We start from the raw sequence: 25,093 nt of genomic DNA on the forward strand, positions 1-25,093 counted from the left end.
AGATCGTTCTGCACGACATTTATTTTGACTTCATTAAACGTTTTCTTTTTTCTTTTCTGAACAAAATTTTCCTCTCCGATTCTCAAGTCTTATAATTCATCAAGAGATTTGAATATTACTTGGAAAAAAAATGTTTCTCATAATGAGATGTGTCATGCGCAACAGCTCAAATGTCAGTCTTGGAGGGCCTTTTTCCTTACCGGAGCATTACTAGATTATCCAACAAGGGAGTTTAATATTATTGGCAATATGTTAAATTTAATGAGACAACTTTTCATGGGTAACACCAAGGCCCTTTGCTCAGATGTCAAGGACAAACTTTGAGATCAAAGCTAAACATATTACGTTTACTGTCTAGTCTTTAACGTTACAATCCAGCAGGAGATTACTTAGCACAATTGTCTTCAATTATAAGGAGTCATGTCATGCACAATACTCGAATCCCTAGTTCAAAGGACAAGTTCACACTTTGAGCTCAAAGGTCAATAGATTTATAGCCTAAATAGGCCATATCACTTTCATCTGTCAGGGGATCTTAATATCACTCGGCACAAATGTTCCCCATAATGAGAAAATTTGCTGTGTGCAACATCAAGACCCCTAGCACCGCTTAGGTGAAGCTCATACTCGGAAGTCAAATTTAAGTATGTTGTTTTCGTAAATCTATCATCCATTAGAAAGGATTTTAATATATATTGGAACAAATCCAGCGCAAAGTCCGAGGTCAAATGTCAACATTAGTTATTTCCTGTCTAGACTGTTAAATATTTTAGGGCCTTCTTGGCATTTTTTTCCATTCTGCAACTTTTTCATCAAAGTACGGACATCTAAGTAACTTTGTACAAATATTCAACATAACGAGCTCATGTGTCATACAGATCTGATGAAATAAATATTGTAGTACATTTTTTCAGAATCACACCCTTTTAATATGATAAAGTATTCCATATTTTTAGTTTTTCCCATCTTTAAAAATAAGATGTTGTTAAAGTACGTTTTCATATTTATTAACCATGCAAATTCTAACCCATACACTGTGTGCTATTAACACATTATTGTATACTATTAGCAGATATCAGAGCATTAGGTTTAATTGCAGTTCAGATAATTAATGTCACCTTCCATTAGAGAGTTTTGTTTTGCATGGCAATAAATCATTCAGTTGACACATACCGCTTTTCATGGAATTTCACTAAAGTATATCATTGACTGTTCCATGTACACCCCCGTATTGTATCTTTGTACATTTAACATGTGTAAATGTTTGATTTCTGCTCAACCTGGGGCTAGTGGTAGCATGTATTTCCTCTGCTGTCCATGAACAGGTTCAATTAAAACGAACATTCCACATTTTCATACTTGTCGTGTTGGGCGACCTTTGAGTTCTCACTTTTTCTATTCTATTATACCTGCTTTCATGTAAAAATATACGGAAAATTGGAAGACAGATAAGGAACAAAATGGTATGATTATTTTGTGTCAGACTTATCGGTATTTTGACACACATTTTGATCTACTGAATGAGAAAATAAACCAGGACAAAATGACACATTCTTGTAATATTCTCTGATATCATTTTCTTTAAAAACCTTAAATATTGGAAGGTACAGTGTTGAGTACAATACTGAATTCTACTGGACAATTTAACAGCAGTGATAACCTATATTTAAATGCCAAGTTCCAATATAGGCTATTACTGGCACAGTGTACAAGTTTCATCAGTTTCAGTATTGTACTCAGCACTGTTAAATTAACTCTTTATTTTACACCACTAAAAATAGACGTAAAAATAAACAAAAAAATGACGCATTTTAACTGACAAACAACATTGCACATTTTAAAACACGCTCTTCTCTTAAAATACCTATATTATCTTCAAGTGTAAAATGATCGAAAACAACTTTTCATGAAATATGAACCAAATCCAAAAAAATCAACGGATAGGAAATGTTCTCACCAAAAAATTGAGTTTACATTTACATTTTTCATTCAAAATTATGTTATCGCATTTTTTAAAATTCATTCTACGGCCGCTGTTTTCAAGGGAAGTAATTCCAAAATGACTCTTTATTAGGAATCGGATGAGTTGTCCCGTCCATAGTGTACAAGAATCAGGTACTCTTAAAAAAGACATTTAATAGAAAACAAATAAAATGAAAAGGTACATGGGAAATAAAGTACTTCTTGGATGTTATTTATGTGGTATCTTAATATCTATTTATTTTCAACCAGTTGGAAGCATTTCGATCTATTACGTGACAATAGAATAGAAACCAGTACTGTGTGATTTAAAATGCATTTATATTTTCTTAAGTATATATAGCAACATCGGAAATCTACAGTCCACAAACTCCGTATTTTTTCATATTGGACTCGAGTCCCAAATATCCTTTTTTTTCATATCTGCATTGCCTTCATAACTAATCAACTTTGACTTATATTGTTATGTACCTTGATAACCTGTTTGATCTGCACTTTAACAGCAGTATACATGTAGGTTGTATAAGTAGTTTATATCATGTTTTCTTTTTCTGTTATTTTTTTTTAAGTAGACGTCAAGCCCTTTACCTATCTTTAGTTCACATCAAGTTTACTTCGCATATTTTGTCTTTACATTTCACGGCTACATTTCACTGTAAATGGCACCAAATGATTTATTATGTGACAGCTAATTGCCGTATTTCAATGACAATAAACAAGATTGATTTCATATTAGGAAGAATATACCATAATTACATACACATAATAAAAGATTTACGTAGCGTCCTTTTCATGATAAACATGCTTAAAGGCTCTTTACAAAGCACAATAAAACCTTTCTTGACAGAGGTTGTAATGAAATCTGAATATCATTTTCAGCAACTTGAAGTAAAAGTAAATTAAAAAAAATGAATTAAAAATTGCCGTTTGCCAAAATACGTTCTCTTAAATACAAACTGTACAAAGAAAAAAGTCTTAAGAATAGTTCTACTTGATATTTTGTCCGAGCGTGCCAATCCTAAATATTCGACTGCATGTTTACATATTCAGTCAGAAAATCTATACACTGCAAATGGTGTAAATTGATATAATCTTCTTACAGATTTTTTTAAAAACTTACTGACTTTACCTGTGGTATGATATTATAGGGTACACTGTAACATTTGCTTTTACCAATATGTTAAGAAAAGAATATTTGCATGATTATGATATTTTACAGTTGTCATTCTTGAAATGTTTGAACAATGATAAAATACATAAAAATGCCACCTGGTAGATAATGAATATCAAAATATGCCATACCATAGGTTGTTTTTAACAAAGGTCTACTTATGTTTAAGTCATATTTTCAATAGATGGTAATCATATAGGTTTTAATTTCTTTTTAATGGTGGTCTGCGCTGCATGGGGTATGATTTAAACAAAGTTATTACTGTTGTGTTAACTAAAGGTCGTTGCACACATGCTTGTAGAGTAAATTGCAACTAGTTAACCCTATTCCCTTACGTTACTTTAAGGTCGTTGACTGTTTAAATGAGTTGCTTGTTTAAATCGATTGCTTATCTTTTGAAAAATATCTAAATACACTAACGTTTTCTTTTGCAATCCTCAAGTAATCAATGAGTTCATACGTTTTGAAGAAACACAATACTTTGTGAAATGTTAAATGTACGAATTATTCACTGGTATAATATATCGGTTTGGCTGAAGTTAGCTGACATTATAATAATAGATTTAACTGCAAAACCAGTCAACTATCACCAGAACAAAGAATAATCCTTTATCAAGGAATTTAGTATGTGCTCAATCGATAATCGAATATAGATGGTGCTATTGATTTATGTAAGGTGAGATGCTTAATATGTAAACCCCACATTTACCGCTTAAGTTATACATATCCTCAATGAATATCAAATAAGAGACACTCGAACATAATTTTCAGTAACGTAATAACTTATTTTCTCTAAGTTCGTCGTGTTTTATTTTGGGGTATTTGGCGGCATGCACAAAATCAACTGCAGCAAGGAAGAAGGTATTTTCAGAGGGAGAAGCGCTCATATTTATCAACTGTACTTAGACTAAACAGAAAATTTTCACAATTATTCTGAAAACTGCAATGTCCTTTCATGTTTGATATTTATAAGAAATCATTCTTTATTTTGATATTGAAATACGAAATGTTTACTACGAATAATTTGGTCTGATGGCCCAAAAGAGGTATTTGCTTCTTTAAGTTCAGTACGCTATAGTTACTCTGTGGACTGGACAAACTCGATGCACACACACGCAACGACATTTACCTTTATAATAGCTTTGTTTCGATTTTATACATTTTATAATCTATCTCAATATAGACAGTTGGCTAACTGGGAAAAGAGGCCTGGTTAACAAATCCGTAGGCATTTTTAGTACAATATGGTATTATACCTTAAAACGTTCGTTATTCTTTCTTCTATTCAACCAGGGTGGATACCAGGCTCAAAATCCATTTTTTATTTTTTTGTGAGGCCCCAAATGGGGACAATTAGTTTCTTCTCAATTTTAAGGGAAATTAAAGAAAATTTTCATTTTTATCATTATTTGATGAAATGTTTATCTGTTTTAGATTAAATGTATTGTAAGATGAATAAATATGTTCATCACACTAATTATTTTAGAATTTGAGGCCCATAACAGGGTTTTTAAAAAAATATTTTGAAATTTTTGATAGGTAACGCATAATTTAGAAGTATATTGTTTTTACTCTATTTGTGAAATCTCTACGACAGTAAGGTTGAGTATTTAAGGTTCAGGCGGGTAACAGGCATTCTAATACACAAAATAATAAAAAAAGGCACCACTATGGGGTCATGTTATTGTAGAATAATTGATGATTTCATGATAATTTAGATTAATAAGTAGTTACTAGTTAACAGAATCATTGCTGAAATATATTTAACATATGACGATTTATGATTCACCATTTTATATGTATGGTGGTATTCACATCTCTTTAATAGAATGTAAGTGGAACTTTAACTAATATGCCATAGTATAAATATAGCTCAAAGACCAGATTAATCTTAAATGTGTGCCCTCTTGATATACTAGTAGCATGCCTACAATTATATTCATTGGCAATGTCACCTATACATGTTTCTTTATTTATCTGATCTCTTGTAACATTGGAATATACCCCAAACAACAACCAGATCACTTGATTCAGCTAGCCAGAGAAACAAGTCAAAGACATTTTTAACCAATTTGGTATCAGTGGAGCAGTTGTCAAGTATTTAGGTTTCCTCTGCTCAATCTGGAGGTCAACTTTTAGTGTACCACATGACACCAGTACTGGTGTGTGTCCACTTCAGTAAATGTCACAATGACACTGCACAGCTGATAGTTACATTTTATTATTGTAAGTATTTCATTACCTGAAAAGGATCACTGATGTTCATGTGAACATGTTCCACCTATTTTCCCTACCAGCTACGTTTTTGGTAGGTGGTGTTTATGAAGTAGCCACAAAAGGACTAGAAAATTCTAATATTTACAAAATTGATGTAATCATTAGTATTTTGTGTAATTTTGTGCCTTGCAGATTGTAGATATCGGCTCTTCTTTGTCCTCATATACTCGCCTCTATTCATGCTATAGGAACAAGAATGTACAGGACCTGTGAAATCTGTTTGTTTACAATTTTGATAATAGATTAAGTATGTATATTTTGTTGTTCGTTATTAACGATAGTTATACTTTTAAGGATTCCTAAGAGTAAGCATTTTTATGTACAAATGACTGCATGAAACGATTTTCCTGGCACCTTAGTGATGGTCAGGGCTAGATTTCAACCTGAGGGCTCTCCATGAAGTTTCAGCTCAACATTTAAAAAATATTAATGGTCATTGTTTCAGTTCTAGGCTTATTATGCTCTAGAAACCTATTTTGCTCAGGTGAAAAGAACTGAGTACATGTCTTAATAGCTGTTAGGCTTACTTTATATCTAAATTTACAGAAACATTTCGTATTGTACATACTTTGCCATTACGTCTTTTATTTACACTGTTATGCAAATCTGAAAAGTTGGAAGGATAAGGTTTACTTCACTTTTTACTGGTTAAATTTCCAAGTTGTGTTTTTGCAACTGACAGTTCCAAATATGTGCTCCACTTTGTTTCTTTTTGTGTCCGTGTCTTTCTCGTTGTCTGTATTTTTTACTTTGTTCATGTATATTAAGTGTAAAGTTAATCATGCACACATCCATACAATCACTGATATGGGGTTTTTGTTTGAGGGGGGAGGTTCTTTCTTCGAACGTAGTTTCTCTTAATGAATATTTGTCCTTGCGATTTTTTTTAGTCTAGCCTTGTGCTTTGAAAATACTCTCAAAAAGTAAAAATGCAACATCCATTCTTTAGGACAGTCTAAGCATGACTTGTGTTACATGAACATATGGTGCCTGTGTTGTTATTCATTTCACTACCACCTTAGAAACTCATATTAATTACATTTCGATATACAGAAATTCGATCATCAGTAAGGAATGACATACCAAACATCCGTAAAAGTCTTGATACTGTTAAATGATTAATGAATTGACCAAGAGTTTAAGTCTGATAAGTTTGAAGTTTTTACCTTGCAAAACACTTTGTGTGATGTAGACGCAATTACAAACATTTACGTGTAATGTCACACGAGGTTTTCTATATTGCAGTAATATTATTACATCTGATGACTCCACCATTTCATAACAACTGAATGTCAAATGGACTTATGGCATACCACTGCTTCAACAAAATATTTTTGAAAAATGCCTGTTCTGCCCATGGATAAAGTCCGATAACGATTTTAATAACAGTAGCTGCCCAAATGCCTTGTGCTCGACTATTCAACATCTTCTACGTTTAACAAGGACCATGACTGGACTAGACTTACAAAACCATATATTGGTTACTTCCCGAGGTTTGATGACCGGAAGCACTATGTGAAATTTTAATCAAATGCATGTATTTTCTGAAATACACCTTGTTTTTTTAGGTACATGGTAAACTTTTACCAAATATTCTAGGTTGAAAACGAATAATATTTTGTATTAAACTCATTCAAGATTATTTTTATTTCAAAAGGTTAGATGACACAAAAGCCTTATTAAAATTTTAATCCAACACATATATTGGTTGCTAAGATATGAACTTACATGCAAAACTTATCTAAGGTGAGGATGTCAACAAAGGCGACACCAACACCAAAGTGAACAGAATAGCTCTCACTATTCTTCAAATGCACTGGAATTTTGAAAAGTTTGGCAATTTATATGTGTATATCAATGTACAACAAATACAATGTTTTGCAAAAAAAAAAAATCTTTGCCAGAAAGGGATATTGCGTGTTTACTTTTTTGAGTGTATATATCGGTTCAGTATTCCATATTTGGGCAATTTAACAATATGTGTTTCAAAAGTACCAATAAACCGATATTTTACGCACTCTTATTGAAGTAACTATTAAATGAAAATAAGGAAATGAAATGCAGCGAAGTAACATGTATATGTAATATATTGGCTCTACAATTTCTTGAAATTCTCTGAGTTACTTATTCTATATGTATTAAAGTGTTTTGCGAAAGTCTCGGTTTTAGTGTTCTCAGACCTCAATAAAAATGATGCTGCAATAATAAAAAGAATAAAATTACTTTACACAATAAGTTTTAGTACAGTTAATGTTTTATGACTGCGTGTGTATATCCACACACTTAACCGGATGTTACGTTGATTGCAAAAATGATATGCAGCATGTCCGGTTGAAATTATTCATTTTGAGTGTAACTCCTTTTTGGTCCTCCTGATTATATATGAAATTTCAAAGAAAATGTAGTGTGTCTTAGTTTTTTATATGCACTGGATACTATAGGTTAAACATTCATTTCTTAATTACATGTTAATTATACCATTGTATCGCAAATTTTAACATATTGGATACGTCACATCATCATGTAAATGCCGTCTGACGGAGAACCCCCAATTTAAGACCTCTTAGTCTTTAATTTCACTCGAAAATTACATTTATACCTCAGATTATATTATATAATTGAATCTTTCCACTCTATTATATATTTAAGTCAGATTTACCTTAACCTGTAATTTAAACAACATTTTACTTTCATTATTATTTCTTATCACGTGCACCCCTTTTGGGGCCTCACGAAAACTTGAATAGGAATATTTGAGCCTGGTATCCACCCTGGCTGAATTCCATATACCACAACAAGCATTTTGATGTATGATACCATATTGTACTAAAAAATGCCTACGGATTTTTTTCTCGGGGCTTTCGCCAACTGTCTAATAGCAGTATTTGAGTGCCGTGTGGCAGTTGTAAAATATATCTTCCCGTACTTGGACTCTGTTATATTTTCCGGTCTTTTAGGATCACTGAGGGCATTTATTTTTACTGTAATAGACCTTCGCATAAGCTATGGGCGTGAGGGAGGTTTGAACATTTTATTAATCTGCACGTTCAGCTTCAGTGTTTGGGTTTTATGCTTCCGACGGACTTTTCTGACCATTAAAATTCGCCACTCAATGTAATCATATTGCCTGGTGGTAATTTGGAATCATAGCGGTCATCCGATGTTTTGTTACGTAACACATTTTCACTAGAAAAGGTGCTAGGGATGCCACGAATGCAATTTTATCTTTTAATGTGTTTTATGTTTCCTTTCCATTCAAAGAACTATCTTTTAATTTTATTCATCTTCCTTACCTTTTAATATGGTAAAACGTCGCCGACACATGGACTTACTGTAACAATTTTTTTTTTTTTTTTTTTGGTTGGCGTTAACGCCGCACCGACACAGATATAGATCATATGGCGACTTTTCAGCCTTGATGGTGGAGGAAGACCCCGGGTGTCCCTCCATGCATTATTTCATCAGCGGCGGGCACTCGGTAGAAATACCGACCTTTAGGAAGCCAGCAGAATGGATGGCTGCCTCACATGAAGAATTTAATGCCACAGTTATGCTCGAACCCACATCGATGAGGGGCAGGTGATTAGAATCAGCAACCTAAACCACTCGGCCACGGGAGCCTTAACATTTTATAGTAAAGGCAAAGAGACAGTCCAACAAACATAGAGTTTATTAAAGTCTCACATCTGTTATATAATACAGAATGTAAAAGGTGTAAACATGTACAGTTTGCTATATAATACATATAACACCATTCACTACGAGTTATGAGTTTTAAACATATGATAAATAAGATGCTGTTTAAATCAAGACTAAATTGGTATAGACCAGTATTGTCTTAAAGAGTAGAGGGGTGACCTGCTTTAGCATGTTTTTTGTCCACATTTCTGAAGAAAGAACAAAAGCAAAATAATTTCGGTTACTTTAAAGCAATATAGCTCCCATTGGCGCTTCCTTTAGAGTCTTGGATGACCACACTACTATAATTATTGAGATTCAAGAAATCATTTGCTCAGCTGATGGTCTAGAAGAAATACCTTGGCTAAATTTATAGCCTGGCTGTTCTTTTGAGAAGGGTGTGCCAAATATGTAATGTTTATCTTGGAAATTCATCAAATAAATAGTTTATATTTGAACTTTTCAATTCATTTTTTGGAATCTGATAGAGGAAAGTGTAGTGAAGTTACATGAAATAAGACAAAAAAAAAATCAAAAACTATGTCAAGGAGCATGTTTAATATATCAACAAAAACGCATGTATACTATATCATATATAGTTAATATGAACCTGTCTCGTTAAGGTAGTTCTGCACGTTTCAATCGATTTTTTTCTACAATATAGAAAAGGATTAAACTCCGATTGTTCAAAACTTCAGAATATACCTAGTAAATTCAGCAAAGAAAAATGATAGGGACGTGTGCTTGATTGTTTGCTAGACTTATTTGAAAAAAAGGGGATCTCACACATTTTTTTACAATGGGAATCTATGGGAAAATCATAACTTTCATAACTTTCATAATATTTTCGCGAATAGAAATTTTTCTACAATGTACATTTTGATGAAACTTGTCACAGTTGTAAATCAACATATGGCTTATAATATAGTGAAATAAAATTTATAGGTCCGCGTGCTTATTTTTGAGATTTTGACTATCATTTAAAAAAAAGTGAACCGGATATTTTACGTTAATTTTGGGATATTATTTTGAATTATTTAAATCGTCATATGTATCGACTTCTGAAATATAGTAACAGTGACATTTTAATTAAATTACTCACAGGTTGTCATGTATTCTTAGAATAATTTTTATTTCGTACGCCGAATCCAGGCTTTATTCTCCGTTTTCCCGATAAATGACGTTACGCCATCACTTCCAGTTTATCAAACGTGCAGAACTACCTAAAGTTTTATAGGTGGGGGCCCAATAAGGTCTACCATGCATCCCCCCTAGACTTTTTTTCATAGGTACCTAATTGTTCGGCAGGACCAACTCTTTCAAAATAAAAAATGTTCCCATGAAAAAACTTATTTGAACTATATATGATTTCACTGTTTCCATGGCAAACATTCATTTTTGGAAAGGACAACCATATAGATGATAATCAGTCATATCTTGTTAGTTTTGGTGATAAAACAATAAAAATGGTATCAAAATAGAGCTAAGACATTGGCCTTAAAATAGCAGTATTGTTATGTTAATTAACTAATTTGCATATTTATGAATATTAATGAGACTGTTACAAAATGACAAAATTTTATACAAGTTTTAAATCAATTTAAATGTACCAAACAGTTTTGATCTGTTCTGGAAGTCTCTTAGTGTTTTCTAAATTAGTATTTTCTAACACTGATGGTAAATTCTTTACAGTAACTCCAAAATATGTATGTTTAGCTAATTTGCATAAAAGTAACCACATCCACAACCACCGTCTCAGGAAACAAGATACCAATAAAATTTAATAAAATGATATAATTAATTGTTATCATTAAAATAACAATTATGTGAACTATATTGTTTGGAAATGTAGTTTAAACACCTTTTTGAAGGAGGAATCAGTATGTAACATACTTTACACATGTTACGTTACCATTTCAATAACCTTATTTTATTACATCAATTATTTAGAAAATATGGATCAGACAGCTTTGATGGCTCTCAGTGTTTTCTGGAATAGTTTTTTGTTACTCTGAAGGTAAATAATTTTTCTACATTAGATATCTTAGCTAATTTGCATAAACTAGTCTATGCTAATACAGACATCTCTGGAAACAAGATATAACAAAAACTGAACAACATGATGAAATAAACTGTAATCAATAAACTTGTGTTATTTGAGCTATATCATATGAAAATATAGTGTAAATACTTATTAGAAGGAGGAATCTGTTTATTACATACTTTACACATGTTACGTTACCATTCCAGTAATCTTGTTTTATTGTATCGTTATTTTCTCAGAAAATAGCACAGGAATATTTAGTTATCAAGTTATTAAATACTCTTACAAAATATAGTATAGTTCCATACTTCTCAAACAATGAATTTTTTTCCACAACTGCTGAGATTTTTTTTCCATAACTGCGCTTTAAAATACGTTACCACTGTATTTTGCTGTATTTACAAATATGTAGGAAGAAATTTGAATCATTGTTATCAATATTATGATATCATTGATTTGTTAAAACTTTAAAGTATTAATTCTAACATTCTTTCTTTACTTTTGTCAACCAAGAAATCATCTGAAACATTCATTACACATTCAATGTTCCTTTTTCATTTGGAATTAATGCATCTATCAGTTTAATTATACAAATATCAGTTTCTTAAATATGTTGTTCTTTTATTTGATGGTTTCAATATTGTTGTCAATAATTACATTTTACATTGATTATGTATTGTTATGTATATATTCTGTATACATTAATTACGTATAAATCCCTGCTAACATCCATACACTGATAATAGGGTTACAGTTTGTGGCTGCCTTTCATGGAAAATGTTTTTATAATGGAACATTTATCTTGTTTTGTGTGATTGTGAAGTGTATCTATGCAGTTATTTACGTGAGAAATAAAGCATTTTGTTTTTGTTTTGTTTGTTTTGTTTTGGGTTTAACGCCGTTTTTCAACAGTATTCCAGTCATGTAACGGCGGACAGTTAACCTAACCAGTGTTCCTGGATTCTGTACCAGTACAAACCTGTTCTCCTCAAGTAACTGCCAACTTCCCCACATGAATTATCAGAGGTGGAGGACGAATGATTTCAGATACAATGTCTTTTATCAAATCGTCACGGAGAACATACGCCCCGCCCGAGGATCGAACTCGCGACCCCGCGATCCGTAGACCAACGCTCTCCCTACTGAGCTAAGCGGGTGGGCTTTATTTTTTTTATTTTTGTTTTTTTGTTTTTGAGTTTGAGGAAAACATATATTGTATTGAGATATTTATGGGCCTATTAATAAATTATTCACTGTTGAAAAGCAGCACTGAACAAAAACTAAAAAACAAAATGAAATATTCAGGTACTTTTAGTAATCTTAAGATTTAAACTTATGAAATTGCAAAAACAATATTAAGTGTTTGAAAACCAAAATTGTTAAGAAAACAATTACATCATGCTATTCAAAACTTCTAGGAAAATACTGAGTGCCTTCTGAACGACACTTCAGAGTTGCTGAAAACATGTTGCAATTGACTTTACGAAGATCCTTTAGAAGCAAAGAACGCAACCAAGCAAATAAAAAAGCAAACTCAGTTGGATCAAGTCTGTTTATGAGAGGTAATGAAGTGAAGAAACATGATCAAAAAGGGCCATAAAATTTAACAACACTGAAACCGAGTACGAGGAGACATTTTTAAACATCACATGGCACTTAAAGACTTTTTTGTGATAGCAAATATTTTTTAAGATGATCCTCTGGAAGCATAACAACACAACCAAGCAAAATAACAGCTGATTTGATTTGATTGTGTCGTTCGTTAGATGTAGTGAAATGTGAAATTGCCCTCACACCCCTAGCATTAGCTTTTAAAACAGTGTTCTGTAATAGTAAAATTGTATGGATTAGTTAAAATCTGAATCTAAAATTACATGAAATGTTTGAAAAATATGGACTGCACACAATTTGAGGCAGCAGTGTTACAAGAAAATCACATTCTGCACGTCTTGATTAAGATGTGACTTACAATATTTTCACTGTAATGTTACCTATTACAGCATATTTGCTCTCTTGTTGGTTAGGTGTTATGAATAATATGTTGCTTTATAACAGATTATTTATAAAAATAGAAAGTAACTGACAAAAGAAGATCATAGGCTCTCAAAATCACTCTTTTATGAATGACATTTGATAACACTTTGATTCAGAAGCAATTTGTATCATGCTCTCGAGTTTCTTGCTACAGTTTGAACTTTTGACAAAGACAGGTCATGCTTTTGTCATAACCTTTGGTACCTAACTTAATTGATAACCAAACTTTATTTGTTATGATTGATGTATAGCTTCTCTTAGTAGTGTTTCTCTTAATGTTCCGGTATATCCATGAATATTCCATCACATAACACAATTTAGTCATTGTCTGTAAATTTAAAATATTAAAAGAATATGTTGTACATTCTGTCATACTTGTGAATGTTTCAAAATGACAACAATAGTTTTCTTTATTTCATATCTGTAAAGTTTTATATATTTCTTATATCTTGATTTGGTGTCACTAAAACAGTTTTGTCAACCTGGTAAAACTTTTAAATCTGTTTACTTAAATAGCTGCATATTTTCTTTTGTTTGTTAGTTTTGGTTTAGCATCGCTTTGCAACAGACATTCAGTCATGTAATGTTGAGCAGTTAACCTAACAAGTGTCCCTGGATTCAGTACCGGAACTACTCAGTGCTAAGTTCTCCGTATTATACAGGTGTAAGTCTTTTGACTTCAGACACAATATCTTTATTGAATCGTCATGGAGAGCAAAGGCCTCATCCAGATATCTGACTCAATACCCTATGATTCGTCCTATCGAGCTAGGGTTGGTTTTGTATTCGTTCTTATAATGCTACTATTTCTAAAATTAAAAAAAAATACTTGTTATAAAACTTACTTTTTACTCACAGGACGACTGCACATATAAGCAGTACGATCATAATATTATGAACGCACAGATGGATATTATTGTATGTTTTATTGAAATTCCATCTAAAATTAAAGTTACATGGATGTTGCAATACATATTTTAGGCAATTTCTGAAATAATAGAAGAAAACCTTCTTAAAACTTACCACTAACAATTTAAATAAATCAGTATGTGACAATTTAGGCTTCGATTTCTTCTTAAATATCTTTTTAAAAGCAATGGTAGTGGTAACGTATTTTAAAGTGTGTTACGGAAAAATATCACACTGTCTGACAAATAAAAAAGCATATTGTATTATTATAGTACAAAATAAGTAATATTAATTATGTTTCTGGAATATTCTCTACATAATTGATGCAATACAACAAGGTTGTTGAAATGGTAACGTAACATGTGTAATGTATGTTACATTTTTATTCTTCTTTCAATAAAGTGTTAACGCGATGTCTGCAAACATTATAGACCACATAAAAATTGTTATTTCTTAGATAATAACTAATTATATCATTTTATTCAGTTTTAGTACTAGTGGTCTCAGAATTGAATTCGTTGTTTATGGCACTGGTTCATTTTATGCAAATTAGCTGAGCACATTCCAGTTTGGAGTAAAAGAAAATATCATAAGAGTAACGAAATAATATATTAAAACACACTGAGTGACTTTAAGACCAGACCAAAGCTGTTTGTTACATTTCAATTGATTTGAAACTTAGAAAATGCTTTTTTTTTTAAACAAAATTTTCTCATTTTGTAACATTCTCATTAATATTCATGAATATACAAATTAGTTAATTAAAGCAAAAATGCTGCTATTTAAAGACCAATGTCTTAGCTCTATTTTGTCACCATTTTTATTGTTTTATCACGTACACTGACCAAGATATGACTGATTATCATCTATATGGTTGTCCTTTTCAAAAATGAACAGTTGCCATGGATACAGTGAAATCATATATAGTTCAAAACAGTTTTTTCATGGGAACATTTTTTATTTTGAAAGAGTTGGTCCTGCCGAACAATTTGGTACCTATGAAAAAAAGTCTCGGGGGGACCTTATTCGTGGTAGACCTTATTGGCCCCCGTACTATTTACAATTTCATTGCCGGCTTTGTCACCATATGTAATAGTAACACAATTGGAAACAAGAGCTGTCTCCATAGGATGACACATGCCCCCGATGGCACTTTGAATGAATAGTTATGGCCGATGTTAGAGTTTAGGACCTTTGACCTATGGACCTGGGTCTTGTGCGCGACACGTCGTCTTACTGTGCCACACATTCATGCGTAGTTATTTTAAAATCCATGCATGAATGACAAAGATATGGACCGGACACGCCCATCATTGCATGGTCATGAAATATGACCTTTAACGTCTAAGTGTGACCTTGACTTTTGAGCTACGGACCTGGGTCTTGCACGCGACACGTCGTCTTACTGTGGTACACATTCATGCCCAATAATTTTAAAATCCATGCATGAATGACAAAGATATGGACCGGACACGCCCATCAATGCACTATCATGAAATATGACCTTTAACGTCTAAGTGTGACCTTGACCTTTAAGCTACGGACCTGGGTCTTGCGCGTGACACGTCGTCTTACTGTGGTACACATTCATGCCCAATAATTTTAAAATTCATGCATGAATGACAAAGATATGGACCGGACACGCCCATCAATGCACTATCATGAAATATGACCTTTAACGTCTAAGTGTGACCTTGACCTTTGAGCTACAGACCTGGGTCTTTCGCGCGACACGTCGTCTTACTGTGGTACACATTCATGCCAAGTTATTTGAAAATCCATCCATGGATGACAAAGATATGGACCGGACACGAATGCACTATCATGAAAAATGACCTTTAACGTCTAAGTGTGACCTTGACCTTTGAGCTACGTACCTGGGTCTTGCGCGCGACACGTCGTCTTACTGTGGTACACATTCATGCCAAGTTATTTGAAAATCCATCCATGGATGACAAAGATATGGACCGGACACGAAAATTGCGGACAGACCGACAGACCGACGGTTCAAAAACTATATGCCTCCCTTCGGGGGCATAAAAAAGATACTAAAAGGATAAATATAAGTCTATACAATAGACATCTAGCAAGAACATGAAATTCATTTTCAGTTTTGTCGAAGCACGGTTCTGTTAACAGCGTCCTCCTTCTACACGTATTCTACAACACAACGGCATTAACTAGGTGTAAAATAAAGTCGTTGTCCCTTGGGCTTCTAGTTGCATTATATTTATCTTATATGTAGTTGTATGTTGACTGTGACCAAGTTGTGTCAAACTTACATAAAATGAAATTAAGATGTGAATTGCTAACATAGTACTTTGGCATTTTAATTGATTTGCAATATGACCCAGTGTGGTTAATACCGATCTTAAAGTACAAACAATAGCATTCTTTTTTTAAATGTAAAGTACGTAAGAGACAGAGTTTCTCTGAACTGATAGGTCTTTTGTAATTTTTTTCTGCAAATTAAAAAAGAAAGATGATTTTTAATGTGCTAATGAGGCATAGTAACTAAGCCAATCATTAAAATAGATAATTGATGTTACTATGGCTGATTCATTGTACAAATGCATTGCAATGTTAATTATCAAACTGTGTATTTTATTCAAAAGAATATTATTCAAGCGTTTGTAAACAATGGCAAAGGAAACCACACATGTAAAAAGATGTACCTTCCTCTTAAAAACTCAACTATAATGCACATATTTTCTACAATAGCGTTCAACCGATTTACTTTTACACATTTCTATGTCATAATGTTCGATGCGCTCAGTATTATTTCTACCAGAACTTTACTCTAGAGGCCAACGACCATACTGCCCCAGCAGCTACTGCGACACTATTAATTACGGTTGCTGCTATGGTCCCGGAAGAGCCATTCCAACTGCTTCTCCAGTCGCATCTAGGATCCCATAACCAGCACCAGCTCCCAAAGCACTTAGTGCGATAATTGTTCCACCAACGAGCATAACTTTCCACACACTCGGACTAAGCTTTCTGCCAAGCGCATGTGTTAGCACTGATAGCTCATGTAGTAAATTCCCAGAAGGAACGTACTTTACTATGTGTGCTCGCAATACACTTTTGTGCTCTTCGATGCATGAATACTGATATGTTTTGCAAGACATATTTTCTATCAAATCACGAAGAGCTTTTTCATGATGAAACTCCTCGTCGTTCTCAACTCTTGCTATTCGACCATCACACCTTTCGACAAGCTTTTCTATCATTGGTGACTGCTTCCAAAAACGTTCAAAATGCTTGTCTGAACGAAACACTTCTCCATGTGTAAAAACAACAATACAATGTTTGAACATTCTCTCGCCGAAAGTAACCCGAAGTACATCGATAGTGTATTTTTCATCTTTTGTCATGCGGGTGACGGAGCTAAATACCAACAGGAAGGCATGGGGTTGTGGACATAACTCTACTGACCGTTGAATGTCCAACAATCGTTCCCCTAAAGGCACTGTAGTGTCCATTAACCCCGGAGTGTCTAATATGGTGTACTTCAAATTGTGTGTATCATTGTAAGAACTCCGCAACTGTAAAGTTTCTGTCACTGGGTTCAGATCACCATCCGTTTTGAAAGCAGATGTACCGAGCAAAGTATTTCCTGTTGAACTTTTGCCGTTGCCAGTTTTACCAATCAGTATAATTCTTCTCTCCATTGCCGCGTTTGTTTCAAATTGTAGTGTCTGAAAAAAAAGATCGTCTATGACAGAAACGACATAAAACTTTTACAGAAGTATGTTGCATGATACTAGTATCAAATGCTGTTAACACATTAAATTACATAGGCCGTAAGCAAGATGGCCGGTTAGACATCATGTGTATTACCTATTACATAAACATATTATGAGCTATGTTCTTTTCATATTCAACGCTAGGAAAACATAGCATATTTCACCAAGTTGAGATCATTTTAGAATAAGAAATGTAGGTTGAAATAACATTCAAAACAATAGGAGTTTAATGACGAAATAACGACGTTCAAGAGACAATGTGCCATTATTAAACATTCATCTTCTTCCGCTTTTAAGTTGTCCTTTAAGATATGTTTAATCTAATTTCAATGCAACTGCCTGAATAATGATCGAAAATGTTAACAAAGGATTTCGAAACACTGGGTGTTTTATTTAAAAGCATTACAATTTCATACAAAAAAAAAACCCAAACAAACTATTACTCACTGTTGAACTATTCGCCATTGACTTGTCGTGAAAATCGTAAGAATTTCTTTGGACTTATATTCAATGCCTTTTAAAAAAGTTGAATTGTTTTCAGTATATCATTTATATTTCATGTGATAAAACATTTCCTTACATGGAGTATAATATTAAATATATTTTTCAGCTCAAATACTGTCAAATGATGAATTCAGAATAGAGGAGAATTATCTTAAAGGCGCTTGCGATAGTGTTTTTGGACGGGTCGATATTTACCCAACACCATAGTACTGTCAAAGATTTTGGCTGAAAATATACCGTTGTTTGAAATAAAATTATATATTTCGTACCAACCTGTGTTCGATAAATGCCCGCCACACCCCACCCCGTTGTTATTTGATTTAAGCCAAATCTTATGTAGTGACCTATGAATTTTCTTTTTGTTTTAGATTAGGTAGACATTAGCAAATACATGTGTAGAGTTTGAATTAGTTCTATTATGTAAAAGTCGATAAAATATCAGAAATACCAACAAAAATATGAAAAAAAAAAAAAAAAAAAAAAAAAAAAAAAAAAAAAAACCATCGGTAAGCTGAACAACTATTGTTCTTTTTTACAAAGTCAATTTCTTTTGATTTCTCTGAGTATGTCTCCACTAGAAATATTGTTTTCTGTTATAAAATGCTTAGATTTCAAATTTATACTAGTTATTGTACTTGAAATACATGGTAGGAGTATAGAAATTTTGAAAAATGTTCAAAATAGCATATTATCTGAGGACAAATAAAACTGAAACAGTGCTAGTGACCTAGTATTTTTATTTCATTTTTAAATACATCATAACATGATCTTGTAATACAAAACATTTCATCAAAATCTATTATTGCGAAAAAGAAATTACAAAACTACCGCGAGCGTCTTTAACATAGTAACATGCAAAGGAAAAATAGTTCTACCTGATTTTTATTTATCCGAGAGCATTAAACTGGACTAGACATTATGCAATTTATGTACCACAAGTTGAGAAATTTTATGAACTATTTTCGACAATATCACGGGTCATTATTGTATTCCTGTCAAAGTCATATGTTTATGTATTTGAAAAACAATTGTCGTCAAGGTAGTGTCCGGGCCGTTTTTTTTGTAAATAGCTGATACTATGTCCTTAGTCTATTTAAGAATTATGGATAATTGTATGGTCATGTAGTTAGAATTATTTCAAGGACATCAGTTGTAATAGTTACTTTTGCAAGGGACCACTGTGGCCGAGTGATTAAGGCCGCTGACTTCAAATCACTTGCTACTCATCGATGTGGGTTTGAGCCTCTCTCGGGTCGTTGAATTCTTCATGTGAGGAAGCCATCCAGCTGGCTTACGGAAGGTCGGTGGTTCTAAACAGGTGCCCGCTCTTGATGAAATAATGCACGGAGGGGCACCTGATGTCTTCCTCCGCCATCAAAGCTGGAAAGTCGCCATGCATATGACCTATAAGTGTGTCGGTACGATGTTAAACCCAACAAAATAAATAAATACTTTTGCAAACTAACTTTGTGTGTACATACGCACTACTTAACTACTTCATCTGAGCATAAGGACTATATGGACCTCTCAAATGTGCTGCTGATGAATACGGTTAATATCCCCGTAAATGGGTAATAGAGGCCGGAGAGCCATCCACCTATTAACCTTACAATATAAATTTGCATAACATATATTTTTGATTTTCAGTAAAAACATTTTATTATACATACACAGTAAATGCACCTAAACTTTTAGTCTACTTAATTCTTAAAAAATATATATATGGATTTTCTCTTATGAAATGATTGTTTTTTTTGGGGGGGGTGGGGAGGAAATAGACCTCAACAAAGTTTTTCTGGAAGAAAAAACAAAGCTACTAAGAAAAAATTGAATAAATAAAAACGATAAGAAAAACATGAAAACAGTTACCTTTCCCTGCTATCGCAAATTACAAACACTTTAGGTTTGGTTATATATTCAGTTTTAGGACGAAGTTTGACCTGTTTTATTTTTCATATTTGGAATAAACATTGTTTAGTTGCTAGTCTATATATTTCAGTGTTACGAATATTTGTTTTAAAAATAGGTTAATTAACCAATGGAATATTTACACACTGTGTACAATTTTCTTTAAATTTCGTCTTAAATATAGTCTTTAAGCAGCAAAGATATAAAATTTCCTTTATAGTCATTTTTAACATACGAGAAAAGATATGATTTTTTTAGATACCATCTCTATATAATGTCTAAAGTTTATTCTAAGCCATCTCGCCAGTGTGAATTCTGCGACTGGACCGAGTTTTGACGTCATTAAAATGGTGGCCATTGTTTTTTATCAAAAATTAAATATATCAACTTCAAATAATTGAAAGAGTTGTTTGTTTTTGATACTGAAAGTGCAGTTTGTTGTAGTTTACATTGTATAGATACATAAATATTTAGCATTATGTTATTTTAAATAAAAGGAACGTCATTTATACAATATAAAAAATATATCTCATGCCTAAATTTCATATTTCAGTATATGAACAATTGTCGCGTATCATTTATGGAATTATAGAATAACCATGTTTGTTAATATGAAAGGTAATGTGTAAGGTTTATATACTACATACTAATTAATGTGTTAGTAAACACAGTATGAATATATTACGCTACTTAAACTCTGGAAGTTTGTTTTAAACAAATGGCTGTTACTTTACAGACATTTGATTTTGATTGCAGTAAACAGTGGCCGACTGATACGCTTTTTAAAATGCACTGTTAGTTATACATTTTTCAAGGCCATAGGAAATTTTATAATATATAATAATATATAAAAAAAATGGTCTTTAGCAGACATATTATGAGTCATTTTTCTTGTTTCAGTTCAGTTCGGTTTTCATAAGTTTTCTTCTACTTTTGCATGATATATCTTTTTCCACAATCTTGGCACCCAGCAAGAGAGCCCCAGGAACATTAACGATTGGTATGACGCGAGCAGGGAATGAACCGACTCCTCTTTTGAGGAGGATGCTCTACATCTAAGCCACATCTACATCTTGCTTCCCTTGCAAATGCCATATCAGCAGATTTATAATTGCTTGAGTGGATGATCTAGACAAAAGACATACATAAATGTTACACTTTCTTTCTTTCTTTGAAAATGTAAGATTTGAAAACATACATTTTGTAAGCTATTAAAGCTAATTAATAAATAAAATGTACTCCAGGTTGCACCTTACAAGGTATATTTGCCCAAAACACACCAAGAGTGTATACCCTTGAACCACCTAGAAATGATTTCGCTTAAATACTTAACCAAAGTCCTGGTTGTAAGATCTTATAAAGAAAAAAAATATTCGCTGCATGTTTATTTTCTGCATTCCTCTTGTTATCTGAGGCATATTTGTATGGACGTGAAAAACAAAGAACTCCCAGACTGTGATCGGCATGTTGTAAATACTTTTAATATGTTTGTTGAATTAGCTGGTACAAATATACCGTGCCCGAAATTAATACACAAAAGACAACATTGGTCGAATTTAACAGTCTTGCTAATTTACATCCCAACAATTAACAAAGGAAGTTTAGAAGAGAATAAGAACGAAAAATCCCTGTTTGTTAAAATTGCAATGTGATTGGTGTAACGTTTGTTTTTTATTTACAAGGAAGATTTGAAATAGACAGATATACTAACCATAACATTTGAATTTCTTAGAAATCTTTACAATCTACAACAGCACCTTTGATCTACTATTTTAAACAGATTAAGTATCATGCGACAGCCAAAAACAAAAACAATAATGACATTCCAATTGAAACTAGATTAGACAAGTATATATCAAACGTAAAATTATGTTTGGTCATGATAATGTGGAAAAAGAGATGTTTTGTTGGGTTTAAGATCACAATTATATATCATATAACAACTTTCCAACTTTGATGGTAGACGACGTCCCAGGTGTCTCTCTGTGCATTATTTCATCAATAGCGGGTAGCTGGGTAGAACCACGGACCTTCAAGCCAGCTGAATGGCTTCTCATGGCAACTCGGCCATGTAACAGAAATGTAGTTATCATCATTTTAACATATTGACTGTTAAAAAAAACTTCTGAAATGTTTTAGACTGCACAAACCTTCTGAATATCCTATACAAGAACACAGGCACCTAAAACAAAACCTAATAACATTTTTGCATGGACATATGTGAATAAAAATCAGCCAATGCGGAAGAAGGAAACAAATACCTGAACAATGTGTGCCACCGTTTTAGAACGATCAGTGCTCAAATATGACAGGACATACATCTAATATAACAGCAACTTAAACTCACGCCACCCGCGATATTATCATAATATCATAAACATAAATCATATGATTCTAACGTGTATTTACCAATTACTACCTGCCCCCTGCATTCTTTTATCTCATATTAGTCCATATAATAATATTTCATTTTCAAACAGGAGCTGTCCGTAAGACAGCCAGTGCTCGACTATTCGAAATATTGTCCCAGAAGCCGGAAAATATTACCCTAAATTTTAAAATGTCTATAGAGTTTCAATCCAGTATATGCATTAGTTTAAGAGTAACATGTATACAAAACTTTAACCAGAAGTTTTAAGTTCAAAAGAGGACATAATTTGACCAAAATACATGTCAGAGTTATGAGACTTGATGCAACCAATTTGTTTTCTAACACCGAAGGCACACGTGCAGTTTTAATTTAAAATCTGCATTTGTTCTGCAGATAGTGATTTGTATGTTAAACTTTAATCAGGATTTTCTAAGTCCAAACCGGGCCATAATTGCATAATTTGCTCAAAGTACAGGTCAGAGTTATGGGACTTAATGTTATCAACTAGTCTTATAACCCCGAAGACACATGTGAAGTTTCAATTCAATATCTGTATTTGTTTTGGAGAGAGTAACTTGCATGTAAAACTTCAACCAAGGTTTTCTAAGTCCAAAAGGGGACATAATTGGCACAAAATACATGTCGGAGTTATGGGACTTGACCCAGTGAGGTTGGTAATTGATCTAGAAAAGTAAAAAAATAAGTTTTAAATCTGTATGCCTTAAGTTATAACTGTATGTACTTGCACGCAAAACTTTAATCAGGATTTTCTAAGTCTAATAGGGGACATAATTTGGCCAAAAAGCAGGTCAAAATTTTGGGACTTGATGCCAGCAATTAATTTTATATCCCCGAAGTCACATGTGAAGTTTCAATTCAATATCTGCATTAGTTTTGGCGATAGTTACTTGCTTGTAAAACTTTAACCAGGATTTTCTAAGTCCGAAAGTGGGCATAATTGGCACTAAATACATGTCAAGAGTTATAGGACTTGACCCAGCGAGGCTGGTAATTGACCAAGGGAAAGAAAAAATAAGTTTCAAATCTATATGCCTTTAAGGAATAGCTGTATGTAATCGCACGCAAAACTTTAACCAGGATTTTCTCAGTCCAAAAGGGGTGGGGTGCATAATTTGGCCAAAATGCAGGTCAGAGCTATGTGACTTGATGCTATCAACTAGTTTTATAACCCCAAAGACACATGTAAAGTTTCAATTCAATATCTGCATTAGTTTTGGCGATAGTAACTTGCATGTAAAACTTTAACCAGGATTTTCTAAGTCCAGAAGTGGGCATAATAGGCACACAATAAATGTCAGAGTTATGGGACTTGACCCAGTGATGCTGGTAATTGATCTAGGGAAAGAAAAAATAAGTTTCAATCTATACGCATTCAAATGATAGCCATATGTACTTGCATGCAAAACTTTAACCAAAATGTAACGCCGACGTCCACGCCATTGGTAGTAGAATAGCTAGACTATTTGCGAATAGTCGAGCTTATAAATATACGGAATATTCTAAAAAGAAAGACCGAATTATTTTTTATAAAAATGTCTGTTCCCGCTTATTCTTATTTGATTCTGTTAAATCTGGTTTATCTGTTTAAGCCCGCCCGCTTAGTAGAACGTTGGTCTACGGATCGTGGGGTCGCGAGTACGATCCTCGTGCGATGCGTATGTTCTTCGTGACTATTTGATAAACGACATTGTGTCTGAAATCATAAGTCCTCCACCTCTGATTCACGTTGCGAAGTTGGCAGTTACTTGCGGAGAACAGGTTTGTACTGGCCCAGAATCCAGGAACTGCCCGCCGTTACATGACTGAAATACTGCTGAAAAACGGCGTTAAACCCAAAACAAACAAAATTATCTGTTTAAATAACCATCAGTGATGTTCCATTTAGTTCAGTTGTGTAGAGGCTTCATAAGTTACAGTAGCTCGACTCCATGAGAAACTTTGTGGTGAGGAGTTGCAGTCCTGACCACATTAACACAATACTTACTGGATATTCTATTTTCATATAGTTATGAAATTGCATGAAGGTTAGACAGTCACTGGAACAGTCGCTTATGACAGCATAATGCAATACGTTATTGCTTCTAAATCTGGTTCAAAAGAGGTCATGTTAACTGCCGTCACTAGAAAAAAAGGACCAAGCAAGTTACAAGCGTACAACTGACACCTATGCCTAAATATATCGCAGGGTTCCGGACACGTTACTGTGGCCACAATTAATTTACAAATAGTACCCGTCGTCATAGTGGTGCACGCCGGCATGTAGTAAAAATAAAAACATCATGGTTCAATATGATATAGACTTACAAAGTCTGTTGAGATCAAGTTATCTGTAATATAAAGTTTATTCTTTTTTCATACTGACAATGATATTTTCTAAGAAAACCATTTTCTCTCTAGGTTAGAGTCAGAGGTAAGACATATTGCAAATTTTTTCAGAAAGTGCTATC

General features: G+C 33.2%; 1 protein-coding gene across 1 annotated transcript in view; it reads right to left on the reverse strand.

The window, feature by feature from the left end:
• Positions 1–9,075: 9,075 nt before the first annotated feature.
• Positions 9,076–25,093, reverse strand: part of LOC128545984 (uncharacterized) — a 43,171-nt gene continuing 27,153 nt past the window's right edge. The window contains exon 4 of the mRNA XM_053527710.1: positions 9,076–17,794. Coding sequence (XP_053383685.1) covers positions 16,955–17,794 — 840 coding nt within the window. The 3' untranslated portion in view covers positions 9,076–16,954. The remainder of the gene's footprint in view (positions 17,795–25,093) is intronic.

Source organism: Mercenaria mercenaria, chromosome 17 (genome assembly GCF_021730395.1).
Source record: "Mercenaria mercenaria strain notata chromosome 17, MADL_Memer_1, whole genome shotgun sequence".
Taxonomy (NCBI): Eukaryota; Metazoa; Mollusca; class Bivalvia; order Venerida; family Veneridae; genus Mercenaria; species Mercenaria mercenaria.